Source organism: Vicugna pacos, chromosome 17 (genome assembly GCF_048564905.1).
Source record: "Vicugna pacos chromosome 17, VicPac4, whole genome shotgun sequence".
Lineage (NCBI taxonomy): Eukaryota > Metazoa > Chordata > Mammalia > Artiodactyla > Camelidae > Vicugna > Vicugna pacos.
The window spans coordinates 31,121,745-31,145,831 of NC_133003.1; the positions used below are offsets into that span (position 1 = coordinate 31,121,745).

At 40.9% G+C, this 24,087-nt stretch overlaps 1 protein-coding gene, 1 long non-coding RNA gene and 1 other non-coding gene across 7 annotated transcripts in view; 1 reads left to right on the forward strand and 2 right to left on the reverse strand.

Moving 5' to 3' along the window:
- Positions 1-24,087, forward strand: part of PTPRG (protein tyrosine phosphatase receptor type G) — a 658,718-nt gene that overhangs the window by 156,654 nt on the left and 477,977 nt on the right. For 4 of the 5 annotated variants that reach the window (XM_015236580.3, XM_072941596.1, XM_015236598.3 and 1 more), the window contains exon 2: positions 4,333-4,437. In XM_015236580.3, coding sequence (XP_015092066.2) covers positions 4,333-4,437 — 105 coding nt within the window. Of the gene's footprint in view, positions 1-3,890; positions 4,071-4,332; positions 4,438-24,087 lie in introns of those variants that run through there. The other variant, XM_072941597.1, reaches the window with a different exon arrangement.
- On the reverse strand, positions 631-3,703 carry LOC140686587 (uncharacterized). The gene is made up of 3 exons (XR_012060421.1): positions 3,655-3,703; positions 3,376-3,524; positions 631-742 (listed from the first exon to the last, which is right to left on the reverse strand). It is a non-coding gene; the product is annotated as an uncharacterized lncRNA (long non-coding RNA).
- LOC116284077 (small nucleolar RNA SNORA11) lies at positions 6,909-7,038 on the reverse strand. The gene has a single exon (XR_012060830.1). It is a non-coding gene; the product is annotated as a small nucleolar RNA SNORA11 (small nucleolar RNA).

The window sequence follows — 24,087 nt, forward strand, 5'->3', positions numbered from 1 at the left end:
ACTCATTCACTCACTCATTACTGAACACATACTGTATGCCAGGCTCTGTCGTGGGAGTTAGGCTGACAGCCCCTCATCCCAGGGAGCTCAGAGCCCTTAGGAGACCATGCAGCGTGCCCTTCAGATGCAGATTTTCCTGCCCATTCTTACCTTGCTGGGTACATCCCACATGGTTCTTCAGTACTTTGGAGAGAGTGCTGATGACAGGGCTAACCCACCTTCTCTGGAGCGACCCCACCCCCTCTGCGACTTCCAGTCTGTATGCAGCTCAGCCACACCTCTCACTTTGTCCTCGGTGAACCCCCGTTACACAGGCAGCTCCCCTGCTTAGCACAGGTGCCTTCCACCACGGTGGGATGTACATGGATGGCTGGGAAAACATCTGCACTTCCGGGTTTGGATTCTGTTACTTTGCAGTGTCAGGGGAGGACCTTCTGACATGCACCTTCCTTGTTCTCGGACTGGATGTATCCTCTGTAGACTTGCTTTTTCACTTAAGAGTTGACGGGGCTTGCAGAACTGGCAGGTATAGGACCCTAAAACCTATAGTCATATCTAGTCCAGTTAACGGCTATGGGGATTTACAGGGTCTATTTCTAAGTACTTGGAGGTTTTCCCACTTACCTGATGAAGCTCTGGATCCTGTAGCTTTGCATTCCCGGCAGGATGGGTAATGCAGCCACTGAACATCGCTGCTGGTGGGCTTTGCCATCCTTTGTCGCACCCTGATATCCTCGAGTTTCTGGGAAAGGAAAGGCATCTCATTTTCAGGAAAAAAAAAAGAGACTGGTGTTAGAGACTGTGATTCTTGTGTGATCTTTTGTAAAGGGCATAACCTCATTTTTTCTTCACTTTCATACCTGTTCATTTGTGAGTTTTCTGGCTGGAACTCTGACAGTTCAGATTTGTCTGTCTGAATGCTCAGGTTGACACCACCCTGGTGGGATTCCTGCAGCTGGCTCCTCATTTCTGCCTGGTCAGCTCTTTACTAGTGTTAAGACTTAGCCTGTCAAGTTACAGGCTGTGAGGGTAAGAGCTGACAATTGTCACACGCAGCTGAACAGAACCTCGGGTCTCACTCGGCAGAGAAGTTTGTGGCTCTTAACTCTGGCTGCAAAACAGAATCACCTGGAGAACTTTTTGAAAAATAGTCCTGATATCTTGGACCAACTTCAGAGCAATTAAATCAGAATCTCTGGAGGTAGGGTCCAGGGCATAGGATTTTTGTTGGTTTTTGTTGTTTGTTTTGTTTTAAAGCAACCAGGGTGGCTAAGCTCTAGTCTAACAATGGCCTTTTATGCCTGGAGAAATTGATGATACAGTTTTGTAGTGACTCGTTTGAAGGTCACCAAGGTTACGTTAAGGTCACCAAGGTCACGCTGTAGCCATTGTGCGATCTTTGCATACAAGAGATAGCACAGTGAGCTTTGGGAGGTAGTTGGTTCATGTAAATAAAAAGCCTCCCAGAGGGGTGATTTCAAGTTGGTTTGCCCTGGGCTGCAATTTTGTCAACGGAATTGATCCATAGATTTTGCTTTCTCTGGCTTTTTTTTGAGCTCCTCTGCTGATCCCCTGCTTGACCTCAACCACCCCCTTGAGGCTTCCAGCTTGTGTCACGACACTTTCAGCAAGAGAGAAGAATGTCTCCGATGGACCGGTGTCCCCTTTCCTAAACATACATATCACTGGGGCTAAATGGACCAACCTCGTAGGGTTGTTATATGGGTATACATAGTATACACATATACTATGAGCAGAGCATCTTGTTCAGCCCTGAGCATATAGCACTCTTTAAATGCCTGGTAACATAGTGGAAATTCGTTGCAGTTTTGGTAATCGTCATACCCTACTCCACCTGCTAGGTTATGACTCATGGATTGGACAACCACATCCTGTTGCCTACAATCTTGCCAGCTCCAAGGGGTAGGCTTTGTTTAGCTTACGCCAGAGGATCACTGTAAACCATGCCCCTGGCCCAGGGGTATGTTTGGGAATGGGGTTACTATTTTATTCATTGTCTTGATACAAAGAGGAAACACTATTTGGGAATACTTAACTTAGAGTGAACTAGCTCTAAGAAGCATAATAAACAGGCACATAAAATGGTTCCTATATGCATAGAAAACAAATAAGCTGAACAGTTAGGAATCTTTTTCATGTTTCAGTTTTCTGTGCTTCTTAGAGCTAGTTTACTCTAAATAATTATTCCCCTATAGTTCTTCCTCTCTGTATCAAGATAATGAGTAAAACAAAAAATGTCTTGACCATAGGAGTTATATATGTGGCTTTCGTTAGGGTGTATGGTTGAACCTCAGTTTCCTGGTCTGTAAAATGGAGCCAAAAATACCAACCTCATAGAATCATAATGAAGATAACACAAGTTGCTAAGAACAGACAGGGAAGCTGACCAGTTTTTTACTTAAGTGTGCTTCAGTGGAGGGAAAAAATAGATTAGGAGACTGGTAGATGGGAAATTTTATTTTTGATCCCAGAAGCTTAGAATGGTCAACTTCCTGGGACTCTGAATGGCTCATCTGCAGAAGTATAGGATGGACTGGAGCAAAGGTACTTGAACCTTCATCATACTTTAAAAATGGGTAGTAACTTAGGTTTTGACTTTGTCATTCAGGACCAAAGCGCAGACATAAACAACACCAGGTTTACTTTGTTATTGTGAGATTGGATTTTACAAGATTCTGATTTCCCTATGAAGGGCTCATCTCTGTGGAACAGCTTTTGTTCAAAAATTATTTCTTTTAAAGGCAGTCTTTGCAATGGACGTGCAAGCATAAAGTGCTTTACATATTTCCTTGTTTTTCTTCGTGACTGTCACATTGTCAACAAAGCTAATGCCATCATGGTGAGATTATTATTATTACAACTTGGACTAATTTGGAAAAGAGACTATGTTGTGCTTTCCTGGTGCCATCCTAGTCTTAAACTGGATGTACAGTTCCGCTAACCATTTTCCTTGCTTTTCAAAAGCACACTTGATTTTGTTTGGGTGCATTTAAATAGTAACATAGACAGCTGGGATGTATTGTTTGAAGTGTACTTCCAATTCATTTTGGATTCTGGGCACCTGCGAGACTTACACATCAGTGCATTCAGGTGTGGGTTCGCCATAAAAGAAATTTGCATCCATGAAGTGGCTGGGAGGGCAGGGCTTTGAACACTATAGCAGACAGATGGAAGCTCTCCATAATGGGGTAGAAGATTGGATTCACTTTAAGTATTCAAAAAAAAAAAAAAGACAATCATTAAGCAGTATTTCTTTACCGAGCATTTCTGGCGTTGGAGGGTTTCAAGTTTCACATCTTCAGAGACAACAGGTCTGCTTGGAGTCTATAAAGTATGTGGAGGACTGGTACTCACCACGGGGTGTCTCCCAGGCCTCAGACTGTGCTTTTTGGATGGCAGAGACCCGAGCTTTGATGCAGGCTTATGTTCGGTTCCCTAATCGGCTGCCTACTTAGCTGTGTGACCTGGGACCACTTAGTGTCTCTGAGCCTTTATTCCTCCATCTGTAAGAGATGGAATAACCCCTGCAAGCGCCCAAGTTCTGGCCCATTCACTCGGGATTTGGGCAGACTGAAGGACACTGGCGGAGCATAGGATCTCTGACATGCCTTTAATGCGGACAGGAGTACGCACCTGCAGAAAGTCCTGGCCGCCTTATGTAAACAAAGCCGGCATCTAGCCGTCTACGACCTACGGGGTAACCTCTGCGCTTGCGCAGCGCAGGTCCTCAGTGTATACCGGCACATGGGTATTGCGCATGCGGGAAAATATAGCTGAGTCACTCGGCACCGGATATCCGGCAAGGGAGCCTGGGTAACTCCATTTTCCCTACACCGCTTGTTGGGTGAAGGCCAGGTAAGGCTGGAGAGCCTTTGCACCTAGGATTTAGGCTCATACATGTATTTGGAACCAAAACCGCAGGTTCCAGGCCGATTAGTTGTATGACCTTGGGCAAGTTAAAATTACTCTAAGCTTCAGTGTGTTAAAGAAGAGGCCCATTATTGGGATGTTGAATCTGCTGCCTGGCGGTGGTTTGCAGATTATACAAGGTAACGTATGTAACGTGTTTAGTGCACCTTAGGTTCATGGCACAGAGAAGAGGCTCATTGTAAGCTATTGTTAATAGTAATAATACTGGTGGTAATTTGTCTAGTTTTTCCTGTAGTTGTTTTTCGGTGAAGCTGGTAAGTTCTATCCAGCCATCCCCGAGATGTGTGCTTCTAGGAGATCCCCTAGATGCGTGCATTTGACACCTTTCCTGGGTCGGGCGGGTGGTGATCTTGACTCACGGCAGCTCTCCCTGTTTTCCAGCGTTGACAGAAGGCTACGTGGGGGCGCCGCACGAGAACAGACAGGGCAGCTCCGCGCAGATCCGCAGGCGCAAGGCCTCCGGCGACCCGTACTGGGCCTACTCGGGTAAGTTGGCTTGTTCTGACCAGAGTCTCACAGGTCAGTTAACAGCCCATTAAATGCACTTGAAAGCACGATTTTTAATCACTTTCACGCCTGATTTCTGTTTGTTCGAACCTTTTGTAGTTCACTAAAAGTTGGAATATTCTAGCTTGTTTTTCCTCAAGGTTATGAATACCTTAATTTCTCTCTCCCACCTGCTCCCCTCCTCAATTTGCATTTATTTCTGAACTTTGCTTGTTAATGAGTTATTGTACCAAACTTGTAATTTTCCGAGAGATGCGGCTTTTTCTTTGCTTTTCCCAGCGGCTGTGATTTTAGAGAGTGGAAAATACACGCCTAGTCTTGGGTTGCTAAATGGCTGCTAAATATTACAAAGCACGACATATCAAAACGACCGATTATGCTTGAATTTCAGGAATGCAACTGTATTTTCCAATTGCGTCTTGTTAGTTAAGTATATTTCAGCCCGCTACCGTATTTCTGTAGTTCCATTTATTTTTATTTTCACTTTTAGCCTTTGAGCCAGTGAAGAAAAGAGAACGTTGTTACAAACTGTTGAATGTTACATTGGAAATAGTTTTCTATACATTTTAAGGGGCCAAAAAAAAAAAAAAAGCCTACAAGAATACATAGAACTCTTTGGATTGTGTTTCTGACAACTACCCAAAATGAGATAGGTGGATTATTATTTCTGAAAGACAATTTGGTGCTGAACAATATATGGAAAATGTATTGGAGCTAATTAAGAAGGAATGCTTGAAGAAGATAGACCACTTTGCAAATCACTCTAGCACTGAATAGTTCAAATTTTTGTATGAAAGTGCTTGGAGGCATGGAGTATTCATCCTAATAACAAATCTGTGTATTATGCAATGTTGTTGCCTACAGAACTGAAAGGTATTCTTTTCATAATGATACTCTAGTTTTAAACGCTGAATTTCCACCTGTGAATCCTATTAAATTTTTGTCAGTGTAAAATGTATAGGCCTGATCTTTAATTACACCTTATCTATTGGCTTTTTGCATCCTTTTGTCTATTGATAAATCTCCTGCCCCTGCTGGGAGAAGAGCCTATCTGTTTTGTTTTGCAAGGAACAGATAGTGATTCTGAAGTCTTCCATCACATCCTGTTTGCTGTGATTAGAATTATCTAATTAGAGTCTTTTTTGTCACCATTTCTGATAAATGAAGGAAATTGGGAGATGAAGGCTGAAATTACACATATATATAGCTCCTTGCCAAGAAACCCAGCGAAAATTTATTATTTTGTACTCTGTGGCTCTGATACCAGTTAGGAAGAGGCATAAAGTGGCCTGCTGTTTACAGTTCATCAAGGTAAAGTAATAACGCTGCTGGGAAATTGGAAATTATATCCCATCAGCATCTCCAGTTGTAAATGGCAGTGAAGGAATGAAGGGCCTAAAACTTTCCCCATTCCTGAGGTAAGAATGGGCACGATTGGTGCAATCTTTGTGGTGGAGGAGGTGTTTACATCCTTAACTCTGGTGGACTTAATGAGTTTGCATTTCGTGTTTCTGGAATGCATTGTGTCTGCATTTGGAAACTGCTTGTGTTGGTGGGAGGGCTAATAATTCAGTTTCAGGGGGTTGGTGTGCTTTTATGTAAAGATCCCTGTCGTAAATATCTTAGGCCTTGCAGAGCATAGCGTCTCTTGCAGCTAGCTACTCCACCCTGCCTTTGTCTTGCAAAAGCAGGTGTCGATAGATGGACAACGTGGATGTGTTCTGATAAAAATGTATTTATGAACAAAGAAATTTGAACTTACAATTTTTGTGTCAGAAATATTTTACATATATGTATATTTTGAGGTTAATTTTTGCTTTTACTTGCCAATGTAACTTAACTGTAGTGGATTGCAAACTTTTTTGACCTATAACATGTTTTACACCACAATCCAGCACACACACACACACACACACAATAATAAGTATATAACTGAAACCAAAGTTTTGCCAGAAACATCTGAGTTTTCTTGTTTTTAAGACTTTTGATTTTTTTGGCAGTTTTAGATTTACAACAAAATTGACAGGAAGGTACAGAAACTTCCCATATACTCTGTCTCCACACATATGCATAGTCATTATTTTTATTTTTCAGAGTGGTACTTTTTTATTTTTAAGGATGAACGGGCTTTGACACATCATAATCACCAAAGCCCACAGTTCACCTTAGTTTGGACAAAAATATAATGACAAAGATATCCATTATTAAAATGTCATATAAAGTATTTTTACTGCTCTAAAAAACTTTTGTCCTCCAGAATGGCATATGGAATCTCTTTTTTCCCTTGAAAAGAGGTTCAAAGCCTTCATGTCTATAAGACCACTCATGGCCCACCCATGCATGGACTGGGAAGGCTTGCAAATCCCCCCACTAAACACTGTGGCTTTCTTCCAGTATTGAGCCCTGTCCCACTGGTCCTGCTCAGCAGCTGGGTGGAGGTACAGGGGGACATGTGTAGGGTATGTGTTGATAGGAAGGCCCCAACTTTTGTGCCCCTTGTCACAGTGAACCCAGATTCCTCTTGGGTGTGTTATAGACAGAGGAGCCATTTCTTTAGGCCCCCTGCTCTGAGCACACCCTTTTTGAATAGGCAGCCAATTGGATCTACAGGTCATAGTTTGTTAACCCCTGTTTTAGTTGATTTTTTTCTGGAATCGGGGCAGAACTGAAGAATCCCCCAGAATATACACACACATACACATATATAGGCGAGTTTGGAATAACCAGTGAAGTCATTTGCTAGGCATAATGGGCAAAATAAAAGTAAAAAGAGAAGAATGAGAGAGGTATCAGTTGATGGGTTATAGTCCCTATGCTTTAAACATCTTGAAAATTTCATGGTATCAGTGGTGAAGTGGTGGAGTACTGGTTCTTATGTCAAGAAGACTTGGGGTCCATCAGAGATACTCCTTGGCGAATAGACAAGAGAGGGCAGGAAGAGATAAGAGTTACCTGTTACTTTTGGTACTTGAGACCATGGCCTTAAAACCACAGTAAACTAGACATCAGACTATTAGCTACAGTATGTATCTCCATGAGGAAATGTTTCTTGAAAAGTGGGATTGCCAAAAGAAAGTCTTGTTGTTTGTAGAGGGAAATGGTTTTACACTCGGCAAAAAAGAAGCTGGCCACTTCTAATGGCCCAGATTTTAATCTCATGCCTCTAATGCACGAATCTGTTTTAGTTCTTCCTAAAATAATAGCCTTGATGCTTTGGGGGTGAGTATTGTTTATGAGAGTCTGAATTTCAAAGTCATGTAGGTAGACTGGTTCAAATCTAAGTTTTATCTCTTAATACGTCTATGGTGTTAAGAGAGCATTTAACTGCTTGGAGCCTTAGTCTCCCCATCTTTAAACGAATAATTACTAGCACTTTCCTCGTGGAGCTGTTAATGGGAATAACATGAGATGATGTGTGTGAAAAATTTAACAAATCTGTAGCATTAAGTACCTAATATTACTTCCTGCTGATTTGACACTATTATTGCTTTTGATACTATTGATATCATTCTTACTGGAGTTCTCAGTGAGTGGCTCTTATTGACAGTGGGTGATCACTAGGTAATACTGAGAGCTAAGCTAGCTACGTTCTGTGAGTCTTAATGCCTAAGAATTGCCCATTCGGAATTTGGGATTAGGGTTAAGCAAACTATCCTTACGTTCAGGGCTTGCTTGGCAAGCTGCACACCACACCACCTGTTTTTGTGAGTGAAGTTGTGTTGGAAGACAACCACGTCCATTCCTTTGGCCATTGTTGATGGCTGCTTTTGTGTTACAACTGCGGAGTTGAGTAGTTGCCACATAGACCTTTGACCAAAAAGCCTAGAATATTATTATTTGGCCCTTTACAGAAAAGTTTGCCAACTCCTGTTCACACTGATACAACTTGAGTTTTTGAGCAGATACTAGCCTGACTCATAAACAAAGCTGTTCAGAGATTTGGAACATCTCTCTCTGTCTCTCTCTGGTCTTGCATTTCCCTTGAGCTGAAATGTCCCCGGCAAGTGTTCTAGGTCGCATTCATAGTGATTCTGGTGGTCCTCCTTTTGCAAAGCACTTGAGAGGAACAAAGACCAGGGAGTGAGGTGCTTTAGCAGACGGCTCCTGGGGAGGAGCGAGTGTCGGCGGTCCTGGGGCCCCCCTGGCTCTGGTGCCCTGCTCATTAGGTTGCCTTCGTGTACACGGTGGGGTTTGGTGAATGATGCTGAACTGATTACTCCGGTGGCGTCCCCCGCAGTCACTTGAGGAGAGTTGCATAAGTGAGCTGTGGAGAGCTTGTTTCAAGGTTATGATAGCATTTCAGTAACGTTTCCGTCACTTTTCACTTTAGAATTCGCCATGTTATTTCAATTTCACTAAATCACCTTGGATAATGCTTACATCCTATTTTCATATTTGAAATGCTAAAAAATTTTACTTCTGTAGGCTTATCAAACTATGCCATTGTGACCATACCTACAGCTTTAGCCTAGAGGAGCCCGGAGACAGGTGTTTTGGTCCCATTGTGCTCATGTGACTGTAAGTTCTCTCTCTGGTTCTTAGTTTTTTTCTACTGTAGAAAGAAGTCGTAAAATCTGAGTTAAGCATGAAAATATCATGCATAAAAGATACGGAGTGGAATATAAATGTAAAATATTATTTATTAACTTAATAATAGCAGTGTAATATCAAGATTACTTTACATCTTTGGACTTATTTTCCTTGTACCAAGAAAGGGGAAAAAGAGGGAAAGACCTATTGATGTATTTTATGTAGAATTACACTGAACAAAAATAAAAGCTAGAGTTTAAATACGAATATCTCATTGGAAATAATAAAACATTTTCTTTTCTGTCAGTTTTCTTAACTGTGATACAGATAGTTTTCTGTGTTACTTGAGGTGATGACAGCTCATGAATTTTGGAGTTCGCCCAGAACTTCTGTAATTATTACACGAAAAGTAACACATGCTAGGTAGGTCATCGTTGCCGGAAAGGGAAATGAGAGATGAATTTGGAGCAAGTTCAAGTGGAAATCTGAGGCATTTTTATAGAGCTCTCTGTTTTCTCTCCTCCCCCTCAAAAGACTTGGAAAAAAACAGGTGGTGGTTTCTCCTCCCACCTCTTTTTAACTTACCCTATTTGGTTTTCTGCATTTTTAATAACCTCTATCTCATGTTCCTTTTGTGTAGAAAGATTCTGTGAATCAGTATAAGGGGGACATTTCACATTGTTAGACGAATCCCAAATTGAGACATGCAGCGACCAGAATTCCTTGCAAGAAGTGTCTGGTGTTGCACTGGGTGAAGGTCAACCAGGATTATTCTGAGAGGCATTCCTTTTGTGGCCAGGAACTTGTGGGAGGAGAGATCCAAGGTCGTTTCTCATTGTCCTGGGGTTTGATGACTTGCTCAGCTGTAAAATGGAGGTAAAAGGACATACTTTGCAGGATGGCTTTGAGAATTGGTGGTGATGTATGTAGTCACCTGGGATGGCTCTTAATTATATGCCACTGCACTACAGTATTTTTATGAGCATCTTGCTTTATAACACGTATGTATGTGTGTATGTGTAGCTATGTGTCTCATTTCCCCAGCTAAATGTAGAGTTTTTGAGAACAAGGATTATAGCTTATAATTCCTTGTTTTTCCTGCTGTGTGCCAGACTATCTCATTTTGTAGATGTTTGGTACATATTTTTCAAGTGGATGAATGGATGGATGGATAAATGAGTTGCCAGAGTCTGTGCTGGGGAACTCACTGAGGGGATCCTGCCATGAAATCCAGATAAATTAGTGGGTGATTTACAAAAGGTTTCGCTGTTGGATCCTTTAAAGTAACAAGCTCCCCTGGTGAACTTCAAGATATAATTAAATTCCTAAAATAATTTTTCCATGCCTATTTTTAATAGTGTCTATACAGGGTAAAGCAAAATATACATGCCACCTGAAGTCTGCTTTTGTCATTAGAAGAATAGAAGCCACTGAAGAACCTCAAAGTTTAATGCTAGTATTGTCATGTTATTTGCCCCTCTCTTAATGCTGCCCACGAAGTCTCCTAAGGGAATCGTTTCCCCAGAGACATCCCCTTTGCAACAGAGACCTTCTGATCTGAGGGAACTGGGGAGGAGTTAGCCTGGAGATTCATTCTGCCAAGTCCCAGCTCAGAGGTATCTCTACCTTGACGCTTAGCCTGATCCCACTGTCTCTCAACTCATCAGTCTCCCCGTTATTTTTCACAATTAATTTCTATCTTCTCTACAATTCCCTGTTCACCTACTTAGAGCTTTTAAGTAGAAGTTATTTGTTTATTCTTTCGATACACTTGCTAGTTGCTTACTGTATGCCATTCAGTAAGTGTTGTGCTATCGTGGGAGGGGCCAGAGAAACTCCTCAGAATTGCTGCTGCCAGATCGCAGCCATTAAAGACGGGCAGGTGTTTGCCAGGATGTGCAGAACCTGGAGGTGTGAAATGATCTGGCCGTGATTAGGGAGCCGGGAGCAGCTCAGTCCGTCTGGAGCATGGGGTGGAGTGGAGCAAGTTAAGGGAATACTGCAGGGTATTGGGGATGGACCCTGAAGGGTTTTAACAGAATTCTGCTAGTGACCTAGAACGTCTTTCTGAGGGTGAGAGAGAGTCACTGAAGAGTTGTGTCCGAGTCAGACCACTGGTTGTACGGGTAGGGATCAGTCACCGGGAGGAGAGGGCAGGATGAGAAACTCTGAGAAGCGACAGGGTTGTATCATCAGGGATTTGAGAGAGAGAGAGAGAGAAGGAAAGAGCCCATGGGAATTCATTACCATTAGTACGGAGAAGAGAAAGCAAAATGAATTGTCTGGGATGATCCCCAGGATGATTGAATCTGGCATTGCATTTAATTTAAAATGAGTAAATGAGGAACTGTGGGTTGGTTCTAAAGATAAAAAAAATTGCACTTGAACCTGTTAAGACATGGTGTGCTGTTTTGTCCATATTCTCACATCCTTTAGACGTTATGTTCCTTGAGCAGAACCTTTGTGTTTAATTAATCTTTGTATCTTCCTGTTCTTACCTTAATGTTTTGGAGTAGGAGGGCTATCAAGGTAGGGAATACATTGTGTGGGACAAGCTGTTTTTTTTTTCCTATAGGTACTCTTTTTTTTTCTTTTACGCTTGGTCTGTGATTACAAGGATAGATCAGGTGACAGAAAACACATATGGTCACATGCTGATAGGACTCCATGTATAAAAGAGAAAAATGTGGTGCCATATGTTTAAGGTACCCTGAACAATTTTCAGTGCAAAATTTGGCTTTTTTTCTCCTCTGCTGTTTGAGAGAGATTTATTCTAGCATCTTAAAGATGTGTTCTTTATCTTTTTACCTTTGTTCTAATTCTTGCTACTCGAGTTCTCAAGTTCCTTAGCATCCTCTCCCTGGAGATGGTTTCGCAGGTGTTTGTAAAGCTAATGGATGCGGCTGTAGGTTGTAAGAGGACATCAATACGTTCCTCAGGGTCCTTGTGACCCTTGGAAAAAGTGTATTAGGAAGATGAAATACTGTTCACTGCTGGGTTGGTATCAAGGGCTAACAATTTAAATTGTTGCTATAATGGGACATTTAAAACATGGGGAAATCAAAGGCTGAGAGTCTGGGTTTTAAATTGGCTCTGCCGGTAGTGGGTTCTTGGAGTCCTTTTCGAGGGTTCTTTGGCAGTATCTGTGAGGATGTTAAATACCGGTGGTCTTTGATCCAGCACTTCTGCTTCGAGGAATGTGTCTTTCAGACACGTGTGCACATACCCAGTTTGGCGTCGTAAGTCTAACAGCCTGAATTACCAACAGTAGGGACTTGGGTAATTTTCGTACATCCTTATGATGAAATGCTTACTAAACATCTACTGAAATGAAATAGATTGAGCTACAAGATGTATAAAAATTATTTGAGTGATGAGATCCCAGCAGTGAATAGAGCTGAGACGTCTGGAGACTGTATGCATAAGTAAATTGTTACCATGGAGAACTGAGGGCTATTGCTTTTTTACATTTATATTTCTGTAATACTTTAATATCGTATAGAAGTGTATCTGGAACACTTTGATTTCTTATACCAGTACGTTCATAATATTTCCCAAAATAATCCCTTTATTTCATAATAGATGGCTGAATTATATTGAATTCAGGCAGTTTTCTTTGTAACAGTTTTGAGGGAAGAGAAAGAAGAAAAAAAAAACTAAAAGGAAAACAAAAGCCTTTTTGTCTCTTTAATTGGCTATATCTAAATTTTTTAGGTGAAACATTTTTACTGGCATTTCAAATTTTATAAAATGCTGATATGAACCATGCAGAAATTAATGAACTTACATTGACTCAGTTCAAAAATGAACATCAAGATTTATTGAGCAAAGCAGTAAATATTGACCCAGGCAGAGGTAAGGTCAATATTTGCTTTGATAATAACATAAATCTTAATATGTAGTAATCTATAAATTTAGCGGGTCTACAGAAGGCATTCACAGAGTTATCTATAAGTATATATTTTTCATATCTGTGATAGATCAAAGTCAAACATCTTTTTTCCTGGTCATAATATTTGAAAGGATGATAGTCTCTCCTTTAAAGCTAGCTTCTCTGGGGCAGAGGTGGGGTGAGTGTGGGAGGGTGGAGGGACGTGATTAGTTCAAAGATTCGAAGGAAAAATATACCTAGCCTTATATGTGCTTAATAATTGGAGAGCACTGATTTGCTCTGGGTGCGCTGGGTGATTTACTTAAAGGCTACCCATCTTACTTTGTAACCTAACAAAATGGTACTCATTTATTATATCCGATTCGGTTCATAAAACCCACTCTCTGACTATATAAAACAGGGGAGCATTCTGTCATTCCCTTTGGATATTGTTAAGCTCTGTTACGTGGAGTTTTTTTTTTTTTTTGGCAAGTAAGATATCATTTATATATATCATGTGAGTAACATTTTATTGGCTTTTGCCTTGTAGAAATTATTAAGTTGAACTACACTCTTATTCCTGATTTGTCTCTTCTCTTGGTGGGATGGGCCTTGTAGCAATATAACTGTAAGAGAAAACTTACTAGGTTTCATTGGCTTTTGAACATTTAGTCTTGCTGTTATATAGCTGGAATATGTGTCTAATGTGTGCTTAAAGATACGATTTTCTGTTTGTTTAAATACAAATGGGAACTCAGTTTACATGGCCCAGTGTCATCTTGTACCTGAGCAAAAGTCTTAAGTCTTACATGGCCCTGTTGTGGTCAGTCCACCTTGAGTATTCCTCCAGTGCAAAGTGGGCATGATGACCTTCCACGGTTTGTTAAATGATCCTGAAATTAACCTCATCTCCGTCTCTCAGCTGGCAGTGTCCCATGATCCTGTTGAATTGAAGATCAGTAGCATTAAGGCTAGTGTGTCTTCTTGGTTGTCTTTCTTGCTGTTAAAATTTAACCTGTTGTCTGTTTCATTTACATAAATTTTCTGTCATGTAATTAAGACCTTGTTTAGGTTAAAAAAACAACTGAGTGGTATGTATCTAACGTAGAATCTTGCCATCTTGACAAATGCTTTCTGGTAGCTTTCAGAATCCTTGCTTTTCATTAGTAATTCTACAGTGTATAATAAATAATGTTTTCTGTGAGTGTAGCATTAAATGTAATTTTAAGTCATGTGAAGAATGACTCTTCTGTGGTATAAGTACTTGACCTTAGCATAGTAAAATCATTTCTTCTTGAGTTCTTTATCAAGGAGAAACTCACAGTTTGGTGCCAATAGGTGTTTAACACTTCTCTGCCACTTGCCAGTATCACTTTTTAAAAACAGACAGGTCATGCCCAACACCTTCAGCTGGGAGATTATTTCAAAATTTGATCTTGTGGCTTTCATTATTTCCTGGTACCCCTTGTTTTCTGTTTTGGTGTAAGTTTCCTATTAATTCTATATGTAAGATTTTATAAAAACTGAGCCATTTTAAGGAAAAAATTGAACTCAGCATTTGTACAGCTGGTGTTCTGATATGATGAGATAAGTCTTCTCTGGAGCAGGTGTCACCATCTTGGAAGGATTGAGAAGCCTCTTGGGTGTCATACAGTCAACCTATATGGGTGATGTGAAAAATCACAAAGAATATAGTTTCTTGAATTGGCTTAACCACTAGGGAAAATATTTAGTGTCCTAATTTTCAAAAAGTATAGCTCATTGTATGTCCTTCTTCTGGTACAGCCATATACATTATTAAGAGTCATCAGTGCACACTGGTACAGTCACGCGGAATTTCCCCATGTCACCTCCCCAGCCACTCCTCCTGTTTTAGGGTCTTCAGAATTGAACGGTGGACCGTTGCATCCACCCGCCTCCATCCGTTGTCAGTGCTTATTGCCTCTGATTTGTTAAATGTTTTACGCATCATCCCTGCTTACTGTGATGGAGGGAATTTCAGAGAGTCAAAGCGGGGCCACTGAGGGCGTTTTAAGGTATGCATCATGCCCCGCGGCCCACTTCCTGAATTTAGTTGACCTTGAGATCCTCCCTAGGTTTGTGAAAACCACTTGATCCACATTTCCTGTTTGTGTTAGTCCACATTCTCCCAGTCTGAAGGCTGTTCCCTGGGAGGAAAACAAGCTCCTTCTTGAAGCTGCATGAAAATTTGCTGCTCCCAAAGGTATCATTTAGTCGCTCTGCCCCAATTATGGTTGGCCTCTTTCCCTCCTGGAGCTCGTTTGTCTCTGTCCCACCCTTTCCCCTCGTTCCAAGTGTTAGGACAGCGGTCTTCCTTTGAGCAGGGAGTGCATGCCATTAGTACATTTGGTATTGATTGGTTGTTGAGAAATTTTAGTAGGAAAATGAAATACGAGCCTCCACTAGCTAGGCTGTTGGAGGAGTATCCGCAGAGATGAGAGAAAAGCCATTTGCGGTGTGTTTTTGCCTCTGGGGCTCGCTGTGATAATGGGAGGTATTTTCTCCTCACTGTTGTGAAGTACGTAGTCCACACTCTCCTCCTGGGAAGTGATTTTGACACTTTTGAAGGTCCTGTGGCTTTTACATTCTTCCACCACCTCCTAACGAGCTATCTTATAACATCCTTTCTGTGTAAAGATTGCCCTTTCTCTCACCATCCACTAGGGTGTGAAAAGGAAGTTTCAACACATACGGCCAATTGGACCATGTGCTTGCTGTGCCAGGGAGGACCAGTCAAGATTAGCTGCTTTTGTCATCTGAGTGCTCCTGGCTGGCAGTATTAGCATGATTTTTCTCCCAAATTCACACCGAGGTCATCTCCAGGAGCGTGTTTAAGGATTTGTTTTTGTATCAGTTACCCTTTCTAGCCCCTGGAAAAGACCTCCTGACTCTCCTATCTTAATAATCAGGACAATTTATATCTTAGCATAGGTCTCTAGAGGCAGGGCGCCACCAGGCTGCATCTTTGCATTCTGCCATCTTTAAGGTATACTTTGTGTTGTTTCTGTTTTGCCATCCTTAGCTGGTAGGCTTTGCACTTAGAAACACTTTCCTCAAGGCTTTAATAGGACTTCAGTTCCAGAGGTCAAATGCGGAGGTATAAAGTCCTGAGAAAGAAGAGAGTGTATTCTTTTCTTGTGTCTCTGTTTAAGAGCAAGTAAAACATTCCTCAAAGCACCGTCCCCTTGGCCTGTTAACTCTTCTGTCTCATTGGTCAGAACTGAATCACCTGTTTGTTCTTAACCCAGCCACTGGCAAGAACATGGGGATGGGCATGATTGCCTGAGACCAGTCAGGCTGTACTTAGAAGCAGCAGGGGCTGGGCCGTGGGACAAGCAGCCCTTGTGCCCACTCCCCTTGGCTGACTTTCCCAGCTCTTAAAAGCGAAGCAACCTCATGGCACTTAATAAGGGAAGAAGGTTCAGAAAAGAAATGTCTGTACTTTTGAAAAGAGTTTTTGATTTCAGTAGCCTGCCGTGGTTGTAAATAAAATAAGAAATCTCCATGAATTTGGGGTCCTTTACAGTATTCGGGGTTGTACGGTTGTACTGTCACCACTGGTTACACATGGCTATTTACATTTAAATTAATTAAAATTAAATAAAAATCACACTAGTTAAATTTCAGGTTCTTGGGAGCCACAAATGGCTGCCCTTTAGAGTTCTTCCGTCTTTGCAGAAGCCTCCACTCGTAGTGCTGTTCAGAGGCTTTAGACGCTGAGAAGGCAGCAGGTAGCTCTCACTGAGGACTGACTCTGTCTTGGGCCCTGGGCTAATTGCTTTGTATGTCTTCATTGTTCAAACCAGCCTTCTGAGCTGTGCCCTTTTTGCAGAAAGGGAAGCCTCTGTGGGGAAGTGGCTTCCTGTGGAGCAAATCAGAGACCTCTCCTGAGCAGTGACAACTGTCTCCCTGCCGGCCCTCCTAGCCCCTGGAGATAAGTTTGGAAGTGGGACAACCATGTAGACATTCTTCTATATGGAAAGCATTAGGTGTGGATGTTGGTTTAAGATCTTCTTGAAAACTTGCATATGCCCCAAGTGTACAAACTTCTCAAATCTAGAAGGGCCCCATGTAGACCTCCTTTCCCCTCGGTGGTCTCGGGGATTTATGCCCCTAAGCATACATTTTGCTGAGGTTCTGTATCTTTAGCTAAATAAATCAGAGACTGACAGTGAGTGAGAGAGAGAGAGAGTGATAGTGATAGTGAGTGTGTGTGTGTGCGCACACGCGCGTCTGAGTGTCTGTCTGTCTGTCTGTCTTCGTCTCACTAGCCTTCAGTTTGTTGACTCATTCACTGAAAGCGTATTTCTCAAACACTGGCCATGAGGCAGGTTCGGTTCTAGGTACTGGGGCTACAACAGAGAACAGAACAAACAAAATTCTATTTTTACCTGGTGGAGACTGACAGTGAGGCATGCACAAAATAATATGTAATCTCATCAGTTAATACAATGAGAAAGTAAGGTAAGGCCATGCAGAGTCATGAAGGGGAGAGTGGTGCTGTTTTAGAAGGGGAAGCCAGAGATGGCCTCTCTGATGAGGGGATATTTGGGGAGGGACTTGCACATAATGAGGGACTGAGCTGCATGGATGTGTGGGGCAGGCATTCCAGGCAGAGGGAAGAGAGGAGACGATGGAACTCGGAAAGGTTAAATGGTATGCCTAGAATCACTTGCTTATTTAGTTGGGACTTACTCTAGAACCTCGAGTAACCCAGGATGCTGCTCAGTGTTTTAACCATACACAGCAGAGCCCCCACGAGAAAGAATTATCTGGCCCCAAATGTACATAGTGTCCAGGTTGAGAAACCCCATTCTAGAGGCTCAGCAGAGTGCCTTGCGTTTGCGCAGTCTGTCGCCATGATGCTCTGAGAGTTCCACCTTTCTGGTCACTTACTGATCCATTTCCTTAATGGAGCAAGTGTTCTGTGGCAGGAATGCAGCAGACCCTGTTGTACAGGTTGGCTAAGCGATTACAGAATCAAGTGAGTGGTGTGGTGTTCAGTCCTCTCTGGAGACTCGACAGTTGAAATGGAAAGCCTAGCAAGTTGACCATTCCAGGAGTCTTGGCGTGAAATCGCAAAGGAACGCATCACAACTCCGGTCATGGTGAAAGCCCGCTTCTCGTGTCCTGGGAAGCGATGGATGTGAGCCGAGCTGCAGTGAAGAGGCGGTGAGATGGCTTTTATTATTATTGTTTTATTTTTGAGGTCCCTGGTGACTACTGCACGTGTCAGTCCTTTTGATCTAAGAGGCTGTTATGAAATAATATCTGTCTTAGTATAGCTAACCATGAAGGGACCCTCCAGAATAAGCTGATCGAGCTGCTGGAGCACCATGAGAAAATTTAGTTACCTGGTGTGAACCTTGTCAAGTCACTTGAAAGCTGAGCAGGACATAGCACATTTCTTAAATGATCACTTTTAACAAAGGGAGTAGAAAGAAAAATAGAGCTCTGAATGGTGACTGACAGATCATCATGATGCAGCTTTTCGTCAAGTGTCAGCAGCTTAATGTTTGATACCAGTTATGTAAATGTTGTAATAATGGCCACAAATTCCTCCCAGAATGGATTCCTTCCTTGCCTTCTGTTTATGGCCTAAACAAAAATTATATTGTGGAGGCGGGCGTAAGTGTGTATGTATGTATCTGTACTTTTAACTCCCCACAGAGCCGATGATTATTACCACCTTCTGTGTGCCAAGCCCTCTTGTTCATGTTTAGATGTAAAGACATATTCATGTGGTTACTGCCCCCAGGGAACTGAAAGTATCTTTTCCCTTTTCTGTTCTGAAAATGAAATCTCATTATCAGTGATAGTGACTTAGAAGATTAAATATACCAAGATCTAATATATTTATCCTGACACTCCTATGGTGGTTCTACTGAGAGGTTGAAAAGGTGCAAGCAAGGTCATTCATATGCCAGGGTGACCCAGAAATAGTCTGTTTAAAAATTTGAACGATAACACCTTATCCAAGAATTGATGTATCCATTTCAGTTATGTTTTCCATGTGTGTTAATCCAGCTCTCTTGGTCCCTGTAGTTTGGAACTCAAACCCAGATGCCTGTTTATGGTGCAGGTTGTACAGGAAGCTCTTTTCTCCCCAAAGGAATGCTGGAATTAATGTAATGTCTTTCTCCTACCCTGGATTCTTTCTCACATTCCAGATTAATTCCAACGAACTCTCTTCAGTCATTAGTGTTGATACGAGACTTTGATTTTGGACTATTCCTTTTTCTTTCAAGTTTTTTCTCTTAGATTTTGAGTCTCGCATCTCTGATTGATACCGTATTTTTCAGGTTTCCATTTTGTATACAAGGCATAGATGTGGGATTTCAAATCTCTCTGATGGAAATACAGACTGAATTATAAAAAGGAAAGTATGTGCCTATTACAAATGTATTCTTTAATTAATACAATTATTATATTAAAATGTTTTTCCAAATTAAAATGTTTGTTATAAAACAGGTAGTCATCATTAAAATGTAACTAAAATGGGGAGATAGCCACACTTCATTTTTTTAAATTGAGTATTTTTTTCCTGGTAAGAAAAGTACACCATGCTCTTTTATTCTGTTTTCTCTTGGCTTATTCAAATACATAATGATTTCCCTGTAGTAAATAATTTTTCCTGATTTTCTTCATGCAGACAACCCCCAAAATGCGTAGATTCTCATTTGAGTAATTTGTCTAAAGATTGCTCCAGCTGAATGCTGCCCCTTGCAGAATATATTTTACTGGGTCTTAAGAGCATTTAAAGTATTTTTTGAGATGAATTGCTTGCCATTTAGATGTTTTAAGTGATTTTAATAAATTAGGTACAGCTGTAATATAAAAGGTGGAAAATACATACTTTCAGGGTTCAAAGACACTTGAGTGGGTTGTAGAAGGCTTAAAGTACAAGTTCCGATGAATATTTGATTTTGAGCTCTCGTTACAGAACAGAATAGATTTATGCAGTGGGAGGACAGGAAGTGTAATAATTAGAAATATATAAATTGATTTCAGATTTTTGTCTGTAAAATACGAGTCATAAATACAGTTATTAGAATCCATGTTTATGGCCTGGGAACTTGACTGAGAGTGAGAGTAATTCATCAGAATGGCCACCAGTTCCACCATTCATCACAGCAAGTTGTGAATTTATATATCGGTAACTCACAGGTGTGATGTATGTCTTTTTTTGGTAGGGACATTTACTACAGGAATTAATTTTAGACGTTGGGAGACTTTTAACGGCCATTTTAACCATTAGTAACCTAAAGATTTAAATAATTTTACTGATTTCTTGGCATTAGCCTCTAGGAGTGCTGTTTCTGTGAACAAAAAGACTATCATCAGTACAGAATTGTTTGAGTATCTCTGTCTTTTCCTCTGTACTGAGTCTCAGTGTAAGGAGTCCTTGGCAGGGGGGCTAAGTAAAAGGTTGTTCAGAGAGAGTTTTTCTAGCCTGTATCTGGGGCCAAAGAAGATCAGGAATTGCTGAGGTAAACATAGTAATGCAGGTTTTTTTTTTTTTTTAACTGCAGGACTTCTCAGAGCCTTTAATATTACACTCCTAAAAAATTGGACATTTAGCCTTCCCCATGCACTCCACTGGGAAGGGAGGGAAAGAGAAAAGAGGCAGTGAGGTGTAGGAGGGGGAGTGTGGGTAGGAGATTGGATCTCGTGAGCTGGATCAGCATCTGTCTGCATTTTTTCCTAAAAATATTACGAGGGCTATGCTGGTGTTCTGGATATGGCTACAGGGAAACTGCAGTCGGAAACGATGAATTTCACATGAGTCACACGTCTACTGTGAAGTAAAATGTGGAGATAGACTTGACTACAAGGGAAAGCCAATATCCATCAGGAATATTTTCTTCTTTCTTCCTTTGTGGCGATAATGCATTGGAAAGAATTCCTTGGGGAATGACGTGCCATTTAGCTTTTAAAGTGATGAAAATATGTATTCAAGTTACCATAAATGAAAATATTTACTAGAATTGACTACATGCAAATTTATGGGCATGTATTTTGTACAGTACCTTCCTTAAGAGGATGATGATGTCTGGGAGTGTGGGGTGGTTTTAATACATATGGAATTTGGGAGTAAATGAACAACATTTTAACAACAAATGTTTAGATGATAGGAATTAACACCCCCCCACCCCCTGCCAAGAACAGAATTTTGGATTTTACAGAAATAAAGATTTTTGTAAGCCAGACTGCAGGTGATTGGGCCTCAGCAGTGAGAGTTTGGAAATTAAATTTTAAGAGTTAAGAGGGAAAGAACTGAAAATGGAGAGGATGGAGATAGAAAGAAAAATGGTACTTGCCAACTGTAAAGAGTAGCGTGTACCCCAATCAGGACAGTCAAACGTGTTTTTAGACATTGCCATGTGTCCCTCGTGGGGAGTCAGGAAGGCAGAGTTGCTGTTGATTGAGAATCACTGCTGTAGAGCACGGAAGACATAATAATAGGTTGTAGCAGTAGAGAGTAGAATTCTATTATGGTAAAGTTGGCCATGATGTTTGACCTGACAAGTTAATTAGGTAAGTGTAAGAAGTTCCTTATTGCAAGTGGGTGAATGTGAGTGTTAACCGTTTTTTGGTAACAAATATGGTGGCATGGGTTTTATTCTCTTCTGATTTGTGCCATATCAGCATGAATGAATTTGGTTGCAGCTCAGACTCGAGATGAAGAACAATAATTAGTTGCCTAGTTAATGGCGTATATGTTCCCCCCTGCTCTGTGCAATTTACTGTTCAGGGATGAATGATTAGGTATGTTTTGAGACATTGTCTACCTTAGCCGTAGGGCTTCGTCTCACATTTGCTTATGTGAAGATTTAAAGCTGTGGCCTGAATTAAAGCGGTAGACAAGGTCATAATGTTAATTATCTGAACATGTTAGCCTGCAGAATATACAAACATACATACGTAGATTTTTTTTGCCTGGTTGTGGGACTAATTCTTTGAATGATTTTCTTCACTTTGCATACACTGTCCCCCCTGCATTGAATCTTGTTCCATTCAGATCACCTCTAATTTCTGTGGAAATGGCTTCATAAAACGAGCTGTGATTTGAGATCTTCTTTTAAAAAATGGAAATTGCATTTATCCAGGTTAGAATTTTATCTAGAATTATAGCTTAATAACACTTAATATTATTTTCAAATTCATATTTTAACACAATTAAAAGTTGGCTTTTTAAATTTTGGGGTAGAAAGCAAGCTTTTTAATCTTTTCTTTTGCCTGCATACGAATCTTTTTTTGCTTGGCATGGGCAGCAGTGCCCTCTGTCACACTACCCTTTACCTACTATGCTTGGGTTCTGGGCTTTTAAATTCTCTGGCAGAATCTTCTCCCTTCCCCTGGCCCTGGAGGTTATCCCTTCCTCTGGCTCATGTTTCTCTCCTGAGGCAACTGCATGTCACCATTGGCCGCCTTCTGCTTTATTTCTCCTACTACTTGTGTTTCATAGTTGGGGAGGTCGGCACGAGGTGGGGGGAATCGAGTTCCGTGAGAAGAAAGTGGACTCTTATCTCTTTTACTCTGTACAATGCCTTTTACAAAAGCAGAACAAAGAGAAAAGAAGATGCATTATGATGAAACTTTGACACTTGACCATAATGAAGCTTTTTGTTCCCATCATCTTGAGTGGAGGCTGGAAAATCTGCCAAACCTCTAATTCTGTGTTCAGCTCAGGTTTGCCCTGGCACCTAAGAGAGGAGGGAAAAAAAGGGGTTGCAGAAACTGGAGGGCTTTATCTTTTTGTCTTTTTTTTTTTAATTTACTGCTTAATTTGGGTGGCATATTAACTTCATAATCGGGTAGTTCTTTGAGTTTTGTTCAAAGCATACAAGTCGATCTTTCCACGTGACTTCTGTCTATGTGTTAATGCACGTTTAAAGTCATTAGGATGCTAAGGGTTAGTACTCGAATCCTTTGGCTTCTCTCTTAACTTACTTTGTTTTGCAGTTTAATTATCATGGAGCTGAGATATAAATCCAATATCAAGCATAATTATTGTGCCTACACAACTCATGTTTCCTACCTTGCCTTAATGTGTTCCTATTCCAGTGAACTGTCTTGGGAACAATGTTAACATGATGTTGTATCCCTCGTCCCTTTTTTCTTTCCTGAATCACAGTAGGGCTGGGGTAGCTTGAGCAGATATGAAAACTGTGATGACTTTTCTAACTTTTGTTTACACACACACACACACGCGCGCGCACATGACTCTCTTTTTTAAGCATTTGAATTTTGGTAACATCAGTCTCTTGACAGTTGTAGAGTAGATATTTTTCTGGGTCTATACATAAAGATCCATGTTTTTAGTGTCATTCCATAGTACAGAGATAGACAGACCGTAAGTTCTTCAAACATTTCCTTACTGAGGGGCATTCCTGTTGTATCCAGCTTTGTGATGCTACTATAGGGCTCCAGTATTCATCCTTAGGTGCTGGTGCTTTTATTTTTGCAACAGAGATTGCTAGAAATGGGGCTGCAAGTTTAAGGAATATGGTATTACTTTTTCCCCATGCCCTTCAGTACAGAGCTTTTCAGGTTTGATTATTTCTCTATCACAAAGAATGGGAGAAATGAATAGAACAACTTCATAATACAGAGACTGAAAATAAGCAAATTGATCAACTGTGAAAGAATTACTTTTATAGGCACAGCCAACATTTAAAACATCAGATGTTGGGTTTGCTGAGTTTAAATTAAAAACACACAGGTGCATGTATGTGTGTTGAGGGCTGGTGTAGGGCAGAGTGTGGTGCATGTGTTTTGGGGAGAACTGAAACAGCGTATAAACTCTTTGGAAGGGTTTCTGGTCAAATGTAGTCAGGTGGAAACTGTCCAGAAAAAAAGTGACAAAGACCATATAATAACAATTGCTTATGAATTAGAGACTTAGGAGATGGAATTTTATCAGATAGGATATTTGGCAAATGAAAGTGATCCAGTGCTTTGCTTGCTTGTTATATATTTTTCATAGATTTGCAACTAGTTTTTGATTGAACTGAAGTGCAGGAGGAAAAGGAAAAATTAATACCTGTCTATTGGTCAGTGACAGCAAAGTAACAAAGAGCTCCAGTTTGATAAAAAGAAATGGTGGAAAATTCCAGGGATGCTGTAGATTTCATAGTTTGAGACACGTGGCCAAAATGAGAGACTTTTGAATTGAAAGTGGTTGTTGGATAAATGATAATTTA